This window comes from Hyla sarda, chromosome 4, assembly GCF_029499605.1.
Source record: "Hyla sarda isolate aHylSar1 chromosome 4, aHylSar1.hap1, whole genome shotgun sequence".
Classification (NCBI taxonomy): Eukaryota; Metazoa; Chordata; class Amphibia; order Anura; family Hylidae; genus Hyla; species Hyla sarda.
Genome location: NC_079192.1, coordinates 192,104,539 through 192,116,839, shown reverse-complemented (window position 1 = coordinate 192,116,839; position 12,301 = coordinate 192,104,539). Strand labels below are relative to the sequence as shown.

The window sequence follows — 12,301 nt, the reverse complement described above, 5'->3', positions numbered from 1 at the left end:
GTCTGACTCTGGTCGCAGGGAACTTCAGTTTGGCCAATTTCAAGTACATGGGACTGGTTGCAGTTCTTTGCACATTCGGATGGTAATCTTTGGAAAAAGTGGAAGGCAGATTTTTACATAATAAATTGATGTCATAAGATAAAGATATGCCATCACTTTAGAAGATGAAAAAAAAAAAACCTTAAAGACATATAACACTGTGTTTTACGTGTACTTATTGTGACATTAACCTATAATACCATTACACGCAGCTGCTAAATAATGCTTTACGCATTTGATGCTTAGATTTCATGAGATAACTCTAATACCTTGATGTCTACAAGATATAAAATATGTTTCCAAAAAAGAAAGTGTAATGGGATTAGCAGAAACATTCTGACAGGCTTTCTGCCAGCAGGCGGAGGTCAAGAAAAAAATGAACCAAATTTCAGATTTATGTCTGCATATATGAAGAAATGAGGGGATGTTTCAAAAAAGGCCTTAGCAGAAACTGAGAGTTACTGGTGCGTGACTGTAACAGTACCAATTAAAGTCACACACCAGCACTTCCAAGATACATTTCAAATGTATGTTTTTTCTGCTCTAAACTTCACAGCTTTTACATTTTCATTTCTTTAATTTAGACAATTATTTGCACTTTTCAAGTAAAATAAATTTTATTTCCTGAGCTAAAAAGAACTTCTGCTTTAAACTCAATTGTGAGTTGTGACTAAACAAATAATTATTTATAAAGTATTTTATGACATATGGCTAGTTTAATTTTATCAATTTTATTGTTGTTTATTTTATCAATGTTATCGGTTTATCTATATTCATTTATTCTTACTAATAATTATTTCTCTGTATTTCAGGGTGGACCAGGAGTACAAGGGAACCCTGGTATATCAGGCTTTCCAGGTCCTTCAGGACCAAAGGTAGGTAACCCTTTCACTTTGAATGTTTATGTATGGGCATCTACCGTATTTTTCGCCCTATAGGACGCTCCGGCGTATAAGACGCACCCAATTTATAAGTGCAAAATCTAAAAAAATTAAGATTTTGAACCCAATAGTGGTCTTTAACCTGCGGACCTCCAGATGTTGCAAAACTGCAACTCCGGGCATGCTGGGAGTTTTAGTTTTGCAACATCTGGAGGTCCGCAGATTGAAGACCACTGCATAGGAGGTAATACTCACGTGTCCCCGCCGCTCCGGACCCCGTCACCGCTGCCCTGGATGTCGCTCCATCGCTGTCGCCGTGTCCCCATCGCTCCGGAACGTCTCTGCTGCCGGCCGGGTATCCTCGCTCTCTGTCGCCGCTATCACGTCGTTACGCATGCCGACACCCGTACGCGACGACATGATGACGAGGAAGGAGAGCGCCGGCCATACAGGCGATCCCTGAATGGAGAAGACACCGAGGAGGCAGGTAAGGTCCCTCCCGGTGTCCTGTAAGCACTAACCCGGCTATTCAGTCGGGCTGTTCGGGACCGCCGCAGTGAAATCGTGGCGGTCCCGAACAGCCCGACTAAACAGCCGGGTTAGTGTCACTTTCCCTTCAGACGTGGCGGCCATCTTTGATCGCCGCGTCTGAAGGGTTAATACAGGGCATCACCGCGATCGGTGATGTCCTGTATTAGACGCGGGTCCCGGCCGTTGATGGCCGCAGGGACCGCCGCCATAGGGGTGTATTCGCCGTATAAGACGCACCGACTTTTTCCCCCCAGTCTTGGGGAAGAAAAAGTGCGTCTTACACAGCGAAAAATACGGTAATTACAATAAATATTCTCCAAATAAAGAAATTTGATTTCATGCAGTCAGTCCGATTGCCTGTCAAGAGAAGTAAACAAATATTGTGGTAATTGTTTGACAACCTTCAGTTACAAAAGTAACAAGCATGAAATAAATTATTAAAGTGTACCCATCATTTCACAGAAAAAGAATGTTTTATATATGTTACTCACTAGGTCATGCAGATGCTTTACATCTCTTTTTTATATGTTTAGCATCTGTATTTAGCACACAAATCCCTCTTTTCTGTTGCTCATTTTGACATTCACTGCTCAGGAAGGGGTGTGTCAGAGGCAAGCACTGAGCCTGCCCTCACTTACCATGCATTCACTTCTTCTCAAAGTCTGCTGTGCTAGATCTCTTCATCAAATCACTGCAGGCTTCTCTGTAACACCCTCCTCTCTGTTTTCATGCTACAGTCTGGTGACGGGACAGGAGTGAGCACAGAGTAGTGCTAGTCCCGCCCCCACTTCCTGGACTTTGTCTCAACGTATGCTTTAACTGGGACAAAGATGATGCTGCGGCCAGATAGGATTATGTTCTGGATGATATGGGGAACCATAGTGGTTCTTTTTTTTATAAGCCATGATTTCTATAAATAGTAGATCCATTTTTTATTAAGTATATGGGAAGAAATCAAATGGAGAACTAAACATAGTAACAAACTTATTTTATTATATCTGTAAATTTAAAATGAAGACATAGCGGGGAGACATCACAGAGGAACAGAGATCATGGGAAGGAACTAGCACTAGCAAGGTGCTTTGTCCTAGTGGAGACTGAACGAAGCACCTGCTATTGCCAAACAGTTGTCTCACTACAATCCCAGTTCTTCTGTGATGTCTCCCCACTATCCCTTCATTTTAAATCTACGAAGGAAATAAAATAAGATTGGATACTATGGTGGGTGCTCCATCTGATTTCTTCCCATATACTTGATAGTTCTCTATTTTTCAAAAAAGTTAAGCACCCGATAAGTCATCCACTGACCTATTGCCCATGAATCATGGAAAATTATCTTTTTGATGTTTTGTTGATCAGTATGCAGTTTCTGAGAGTGCAACAGCTTTTTTCTTTTCTCGATATTCTTCCATTTTTTTTATTTAGTATATTAGAAAGGTTAATGTTTTGCTAAGATGTACAACATATAAAAAGTTTGTTTCATTCTGCCAGTGCCCATTTAAATATAATTTAACAAGCATAAAATAGACCACACAGTGTACATGGTGCTTGTTATCATTAAATAACATTCAAGCTAGATTTATATTATGTAGCTGTTTTTTAAAATACCCCAATGTTTCAATACCTATTATTTTTTCCCCTCAAATGGGCACTGTCAGATACAAAAACTTTTTATATGTTGTACATCTTGCCAAAACATGAATCTTTCTAATATACTTCATAAGAAATTTTTATTTCCTTTTTATAGAAATCATGGCTTATAAAATCATGGCTTTGTCCAAGCTGAAGCACAGGCATGGACAAAGTCCAGTAAGTGAGGGTGGGCTAGCACTCCTCTGTGTTCTCTCTTGTCTGATAGGACTCCTCTGTGCTCTCTCCTGTCTGATAGGACTCCTCTGTGCTCTCTCCTGTCTGATAAGACTCCTCTGTGCTCTCTTCTGTCTGATAGGACTTCTTTGTGCTCTCTCCTGTCTGATAGGACTCCTTTGTGCTCCCTCCTGTCTGATAGGGCTCCTCTGTGCTCTCTCCTGTCTGATAGGAGTCCTCTGTGCTCTTTCCTGTCTGATAGGAGTTCTCTGTGCTCTCTCCTGTCGGATAGTACTCCTCTGAGCTCTCTCCTGTCTGATAGGACTCCTCTGTGCTCTCTCCTGTCTGAGAGCACTCTTCTGTGCTCTCTCCTGTCTGATAGTACTCCTCTGTGCTCTCTCCTGTCTGTCAGAACTCCTCTGTGCTCTCTCCTGTCTGATAGCACTCCTCTGTGATCTCTCCTGTCTGTCAGAACTCCTCTGTGCTATCTCCTGTCCTATCAGACACAGAGGAGTTCTAGCCCACCCTCACTTACTGGACTTTGTACATCCTGTGCTTCAGCTTGGACAAATCCATGATTGTATAAGCCATGATTTCTATTAAAAGGAAATAACATTTTCTTATGAAGTATATTAGAGTGGTTAAAGGGGTACTCTGGTGGAAATTTTTTAAATCAACTGGTGCCAGAAAGTTAAACATATTTGTAAATTACTTCTATTAAAAAAACCTTTATCTTTCCAGTACTTATTAGCTGCTATATACTACAGAGAAAGTTCTTTTGTTTTTGGATTTCTTTTTTTTCTGTCCAGAGTGCTCTCTGCTGACACTTCTGTCCGTATCAGGAACTGTTCAGAACAGGAACAAATCCCCATAGAGAACCTATGCTGCTCTGGACAGTTCCTGATACAGTTAGAGGTGTCAGCAGAGAGCACTGTGGACAGAAAAAAAAAGAAATCCAAAAACAAAAGAACTTTCGCTGTAGTATATAGCAGCTAAAGATATAGATTTTTTAATAGAAGTAATTTAAAAATCTTTTAAACTTTCTGGCACACCAGTTGATTAAAAAAATAAATGTTTTCCACCGGAGTACCCCTTAAAGGAGACACTCCACTAGAAAACTTTTTTTTTTAAATTAACTGTTACAAGAGAGTTAAACAGTCTTTTTTTTTTTTTTTAAAGTTCTTTTCTTCTTGAATTTCCTTTTTTTCTGACCACAGTGCTCTCTGCTGACACCTCTGTTCATTTTAGGAACTGTCCAGAGTAGGAGCAAATCCCCATAGCAAACTTCTCCTGCTCTGGACAGTTCCTGACATGGACAGAGGTGTCAGCAGAGAGCACTGTGGTCAGACAGAAAAGAAATTCAAGAAGAAAATAACTTCCTCTATAGTATACAGAAGCTGATAAGTACTGGAATGATTTATATTTTTAAATAGAAGTAATTTACAAATCTGTTTAATTTTCTGGCAGAAAGTGGAGTACCCCTTTAACCCCTTAAGGACATGTGCCGTAAATGCACGGGGCTGCATAGCATTACTTCGTGCACAGCGCCGTACATTTACGGCGTGGCTGACACACAAGCTTCATTCACTGTGGGTCCCGGCGCAGACCCGCCGGTAATGGCGGACATTAGCGATCATGCTGATGTCTGACATTAACCCCTCAGATGCCGTGATCAATACGGATCATGGCATCTTCGGCAGTGCAGCATTTAAAATGGGTGATCTGATCGCCCGTAGCATTGCCGCGGGGATCAGATTGGCCTAGATGGCGGACAGAGGTCCCCTCACCTGCCTCTGTCTGTCTCTCGAGGTCCTCTGCACTGATCTGCCTTCCAGCAGACTAGAGCAGAAGATTGCCAATAATACTGATTAGTGCTGTGCCCTATGCATAGCACTGAACAGTATTAGCAATCTAATGATTGCTATAAATATTCCTTTATGGGGACAAAAAAAAAAAGTGTAGAATAAATGTAAAAAAAAAGTTAAAAAAAAAGTTTTACAAAAATATGAAAAAGCCCCTCCACCAATAAAGTTTTAAGTCCCCCCCCCCCTTTCCCCATATTAATAAAAAAAAAAGCATAAAAAGGATAAATAATTAAAATATTTGGTATAGTTGTGTGCGTAAATGTCCGAGATATAAAAATATAATGTTAGCCCCCAAAGGACACAGCCTATTTTGGCCTTAAGGACGCAGCCAATTTTATTTTTGCATTTTCATTTTTTCCTCCTCGCCTTTCAAAGCTCTTTTACATTTCCATCCACAGACTAGTACGTTTTTTGCACGACCAGTTGTCCTTTGTAATAACATCGCTCACTTTACCATAAAATGTATGGCGAAATAGAAAAAAAGGATGAAGAGGTGGTGTAGCTCAATAAAGCATAAGAATGTTCCCAAGTTTAACTGGTGTAATCAAAACCCTAAATAGACCTAAAATTTTATGGAAAATAGTAAACCAGTACTCAAAGGATCGTGAAGAGTGAAAAATGGATAGACAAATAGATAAATGGAGAGAAAAGTATGATGTCCAGTGTGATTGTCACAGTAAAACGTTGTAAATCAGTATTCTGGACCTGATATATGGCTAATTTTTTTTTTTTTTTTATTACCACCACATATTACAAAAAAAAGAATAATACAATATTTTATACAAATTTTTTATTTTTTACTTTTTTTATGCAAAAAGAGAGGTGTATAGTACAGCCTATAAACTATATTAAACTGTATCACCCTATGATTCCCATTTAATGGAATAAAATTAATTATTTCGTGTATTTTTCCCCACTGTGCTTCTTCTATCTCACCCAATTGTTTTTGCCATATTTTTCTACTGTGATGATTTCTCTTTAATATAGAAAATGTATTAAGTGCTCTATATATCTTTGACAACTCTTTTTTTCCCATCTCTGTATTCACCATCTTATCAAAAAAACTACCTTTTACTATTTCTACTTTCTTTCCCTTATCTACCGTATCTTTTACTATACCTCTTAATCTCATATATTCAAACCATGTCCCAACCCCAACTTCTCTACCCTTTTTTAACTCTTCCCATGTTTTCATCTTCATTTCCTTATATATATCCCCTATTTTATTCACACCCCATTGTGCTAGTGTTCGAAATTCTAATCTATTTATTTCCTCTACTGTGTTTTTATTATTCCAAATGAGGGCTATATCCAATATCCCAGTTATTCCCACCTCCCTTTTTACCATTTTCCACGTTCTTTTCAAGGCAGCTATTGTTATACAGTTTTTCCATCCTTTCTCTTCTAATTGCCCTGACTCCAGTAACTGGTAAATATCATCATATGATCCTCTACATCGTTCCATCAAATACTCAATCATATGAGATCTCCTCCAGTCCCTAATAAAGTATAATTGGGCGGCTAAAAAATACTTTTTCACGTCCGGAAGCGCCATTCCCCCTTCTCTTCTGGGTAGACATAAATATTCTATCTTAATCCTCACCCTTCTTCGGCCCCATATCAAAGCATTGAAGATTGACAGCATTCTTTTAAAGAAAATATCATCACACTAAATGGGTGAAGCACTAAATATTTATAATATTTTCGGCAACATAATGGTTTTAATTAATATCATTCTGTCTGCTTTAGAAATTTTGAAGTCGCTCCATATTTTAATTTTCTTTTCCATGTTCTTTATTAAGGGTTCTAGGTTTAATTTATAATGATCTTCTAATTTACCTGAAATTTGTATACCTAAGTATTTAAAGTGCTTGTCTTTTTTTTAAATTTTTATTTCTTTTTCTATGAATATATTATTCTCCCCCAATGGAAGGAGTACTGATTTGGACCAGTTTATTTCTAACCCTGAGAAACTCCCATATTCCTTGATAATCTCCATCACTCCGGTCAGATCCGACTGTTTTTCCAAAAAAAGCAGGATATCGTCTGCATATAAGGATATTTTGTCCTCTCTCCCCCTTGCACCAAACCCACCAATCTCCTTCTCCTTTCTGATCTTAACAGCCAAAGGTTCCATGCTCATAGCAAACAGCAAGGGGGAGAGAGGGCATCCCTGTCTGGTGCCTCTTGAGAGCGAAAATTGCTCCGATAATTTCCCATTGATCGACACTCTTGCCTTAGGTTCGGAGTATAACAGTCGGATCATGTCTATATATGCTTTCCCAAAGCCGCATTTTTCTAATACTGCCCACAAGAACTCCCACTCCACCCTGTCGAAAGCCTTAGTGGCATCTTAAGACAGGATGGAGTGGGATTCCCCGCCCTGTAATTTTCCCATATCTATATTCGTAAGGACTCTATATATATTGTGTCGGGCCAATCTTCCCGGGATAAACCCAAACATCGCTCACTTTACCATAAAATGTATGGCGAAATGTAAAAAAAAGGATGAAGAGTTGGTGTAGCTCAATAAAGCATAAGAACGTTCCCAAGTTTAACTGGTGTAATCAAAACCCTAAATAGACCTAAAATTTTATGAAAAATAGTAAACCAGTCCTCAAAGGATCGTGAAGAGTGAAAAATGGATAGATAAATGGAGAGAAAAGGATGATGTCCAGTGTGATTGTCACAGTAAAATTTTGTAAATCAGTATTCTGGACCTGATATATGGCTAATTAAGGGTACAATGTTTATTATACATAAAATTAAATGGTAATCTGCTACTATCCATGCAGGGCCATTGATATGGAAGTTTCAAGACAATAAAAGTTACAAATAAATATGATGACAAGTGTTAAATAGAATAAAACAGAATCAGAATATAATAAAACCACCTATAAGGAATCAAATGTCCATAATCAATTGCCTCAATCTCTTATGAAATTCACTCAAGATAAGCGTGGAACACATCCCTTAAAAGCAATTAGAAGGTTGATGCACGGCACCACTCACCAGCTTGTAGTTCACTCTGCACTTGCAGGTTGGCACAGAGCTGCGTCCGACCTCCGGTTAGTGGATTTAATGCAGTCGGCGTTCTGGAAGTCCCAGAATGTCCTGATAAAGTTAGCCTGTGAGCGTACATCGGGATCGTCAGTCTCTGTGCTCGCTGTACATAGATGGACGGGCTGGCTGCTGCTGGCACGGAGAGATGTATACAGTTGTAGCAGGTACAGCAGGTAAAAGGCAAGCTGGCAGATGGTATGAGCTCGCAGATGGTGTACAGGCTGGCACGGACCTGCATCCGGCCTATGGGAATCGGGATGATGGTGGTAGATAACAGAACGATAATCTGTAGTAACGTTCTCGTGTCGGCAGTAAGGTGCGTGGTTGAGTGGTACCAAATTAAGGGCGTTACAGCACTTCCAAATTATGGTTGAAGCAAGAGTCATAAGAGGTGGTGTTATGGAAAGGTAAAACAAGCTAGACGCATTTCAAGGCCGCGGGCCTTTTCCTCAGTAGCTTAATAGAGATGACCAGATAGCTCCAAAGTCCAGTGTATATAACCACAAAACTGTGATGCCATGAGGATAAAAGGGGAGGGGGAGGTAAAGGTAAAGGGTAGCATGTAAAACATAGAAATAGCATCAGTAGGACAAATAAATACAGTAGTAATTGTAAATATCAGACATAGGAAACCGTAACACTTCTGGAAATCAAAATAAAAAGGGATAGATAATGATAAGAAGAAATGGAAGAAATAGAAAATATAGGAGTATGGATGCATAAAGTCAAGTAGTCTACAGGAAACTGAAGATTTCCATTTCAGCATTGAGTCCTCTCGGTATCAGTGTGTCAAACTCGAATATTTTCTTGGCTTTGGCTCATGACATACGTGAAATATAGTGACTACCTCTCCAACATTTCTTCACACTAAGAATGGCTGTGAAAGTAGTCTTGGCAATGGAATTCATTAAAGTATGATAGATGACCCCTTTACTGTGGCATGTAAGGCATTCCGAAATCTTATGTGTAAAATCATTAGATGTAGATGACATTTCCACAGTTTTTTTAGGAAAATTTGTAGTTTTACAGCCAGGACAGGATCCACATTTGTGGAAATCTTTTGTTTGAAGCCAAGTGGAAAATGGATGAGAAGGGAAATAGTGCCTTACTGTAGGGGCTATCTTAATGCTTAAATTGGGTGCCTTAGTATATAGGATGGGTGGGTTAATGGGGATGTGCTGTCCAATCCATTTGTCATTTCTCAAAAAATGAAAATTTGTCTTTACAATTCTTTCAATTTGCTTGTAATCTTTATTAAAAGGTATAATGAGTTTTGGATCCTGGTCATGTGATTGAGGTTCAGTGACGTTAGGTGTGAAAACCGTGGATCTATCTAATTCCCGCACTTTAATAATAGATTGATCTAAGATGTGTTTAGGATAGTTTTTATCCAGGGACTTGTCAGTGAGGGCATTGGCCTCTATTTCAAATTGAGATCCAAGGGTACAGTTCCTCTTGAGTCTACCATATTGGCTCAAGGGAACATTTAAAAGCCATCTTGGTAGATGGCAGCTGTTAAAAAGAATAAAACTATTTTTGGAAATGGGTTTATGGTAGGTGCTGCAAATCAGATTTAGTGGTTTGACTGAAATTAAAATATCCAAAAATTCTAAAACATCTGTACTAATGTGTGGTGTAAAATTAAGATTTAATGAATTGATCGATATACCGCCGCCAGAGCACTAGATCCGCGCCGATCCTGTGAGAGATATTTTGATCTTCCCAGGCTGCCACAAAAAGGTTGGCATAACTTTGTGCAAATCTGGTGCCCATAGTGGTACCGGTTAACTGTAGAGAAAAGTCATCCTCAAAATAAAAATAGTTGAATGTAATAGTTAAAATAAAATAGAGTGTAGGTAACAATTTGGTAACAATTCTTATGTAGTATATACAGCAATGGTTCTCAACCTTTTTTGCCTGAATACCCCTTGACAGCCCATTCCCAAAAAACTGTACCCCAATATTAGAGACAATTTGTGATGATTATAGCATAATTCATATGCTTTACTTTCCTCTGTAACAGGCCCCCTGTTCCTCTCCCTATCTCAGTACCAATAATGAAAAAACGCCACCAACAACTTGCTTTAGTGAAAAATTGTATAAAACGTTCACAGTATAGAAAAATGGAATCCTTGTAAAGAAATAGAAATTACAAAATTTCAAATCACCCTCATCTCCCTATCTCCCCAGTTCCCCGGTTTACAGGTGACATTTTCTCTAACCGGAGTTATTTACTTTTCTTTTCTTCACTATCTGGCCTAGACCACCATTAAGATTTCTCCCATACAAGACTTCTCCACAGAACCAGCCAAACAAAAATTTTAGACTTCTTTTTGCAGTACAATACCCACCTATTTACAAACTCCCCATGTTTATTGTCACACACAGTAATAGTACCCACTTTGTGTCCCCATAAAGTTATTAGGCCCCCTCTTTGCCCCGAAATATAGCTGTAGGCCCCCAAACTGCCCCCATATATAGTTGTAGGCCCCTGAGTAGAGGACTCAGAAAGGAAGGAGCAACAATGGGATTTTTTGCTGAAATGGCTTTTGAGGGGTATGTTGCATTTAGGAAGCCCCATGGTGCCAGAACAGCAAAAAAAAACAAAAAAAACACATGGCATACTATTTTGGAAACTGCACTCCTCAAGGAACGTAACAAGGGGTACAGTGAGCCTTAACAACCCACAGTGGGAGGTGTAAATGAAAAAAAAAATTCCACTAAAATGCATTTTTCCCCTCAAATTTTCAATTTTTACAAGGGGTAATAGGAGAAATTGCTCCCAAAATTTGTAACCCCATTTCTTCTGAGCATGGAAATACCCCATGTGTGGACATTAAGCTCTCTGCGGACGCACTATAATGCTCAGAAGAGAAGGAGTCACATTTGTCTTTTGAAAAGCAAATTTTGCTGAAATGGCTTTTGGGGCCATGTCACATTTAGGAAGCACCTATGGTGCCAGAACAGCAAAAAAGAACAAACAAAAAAAAACCACATGGCATACTATTTTGGAAACTAAACCCCTCAAGGCACATAAAAAGGGGTACAGTGAGCCTTAACACCCCATAGATGTTTAACGAATTTTCACTAAAGTTGGACGTGAAAATGAAAAATTCGATTTTTTTCACTAAAATGCTGGTGTTACTCCAAAGTTTTCATTTTTACGAGAGGTAATAGAAGAAAAAGCCCCCCCAAATTTGTAACACTATTTGTATGGAAACACCCCATATGTGGATGTCATGCGCTCTGCTGGCGCACTTCAATGCTCAGAAGAGAAGGAGTGACATTGAGCTTTTGGAGAGGGAATTTGGTTGTTTCGAAGTTGGGGACCATGTTAATTTACAAAGCCCCCATGGTGCCAGCATTTACACCCCACTGGCATTTTGACATATCGTTGGAACAGTGGGCTGTGCAAATGAAAAATAAATTTTTTCATTTTCACCGAACACTGTTCCAAAAAATCTGTCAGACACTTGTGGGGTGTAAATGCTTACTGCACCCCTTGGTGCTCCACTGCTCCTCTGGTCTGGGGACCTATTGCTATGGCTCATAACAGTAGGTCCCTGGTCTGCAGGGGCAGTGGAGCACCAAAGCTGATGGTAGTTACTGCCCACAGTAGCCCAGTGCCCGCACTTCCCCTTTGCTGTCCTCCTGATCCGCTCCTTGGTGCAATGATGTCAGCCTACCATTTCTTTCAAAGTGGTCCAGACCAGTAACCAGTGGCTGTGGCTGCCATTACTGATTTTTTTCAAGTACCCCCTTGAGAACCATTGAGAACCATTGAAATACAGGGAGATTCAAAATTATAGTCCCAGTATTCATAACTGGCATATTGACAGTAAAGAATCTACCAATAGAGCAACATAATCAAGGTACCATAGTGATTAGTGTTACAAGCGCTATTACCCGATACCCTAGATTCCCTTTGGAGAGGACCTGTTAGTTCTGAAAATGCAATATATTACAGGATATGAACTATTAAGACTCTTCTCAAATACATATAATTAGAAAATGATTCCATTTTAATTTTACAGAGAAACAGGTTTAAACTTTCATTTCAGCAGAAATCAAAATCTGTTGCTCTCTGGGAAATACCAACGATGAGGAGGAGCTGAT

The 12,301-nt window shown here is 39.3% G+C and overlaps 1 protein-coding gene across 1 annotated transcript in view; it reads left to right on the top strand.

The window, feature by feature from the left end:
* Window positions 1-12,301, top strand: part of LOC130367428 (collagen alpha-1(VII) chain-like) — a 522,098-nt gene that overhangs the window by 428,759 nt on the left and 81,038 nt on the right. Inside the window, exon 91 of the mRNA XM_056569846.1 lies at window positions 852-914. Within this exon, the coding sequence (XP_056425821.1) occupies window positions 852-914 (63 nt within the window). The remainder of the gene's footprint in view (window positions 1-851; window positions 915-12,301) is intronic.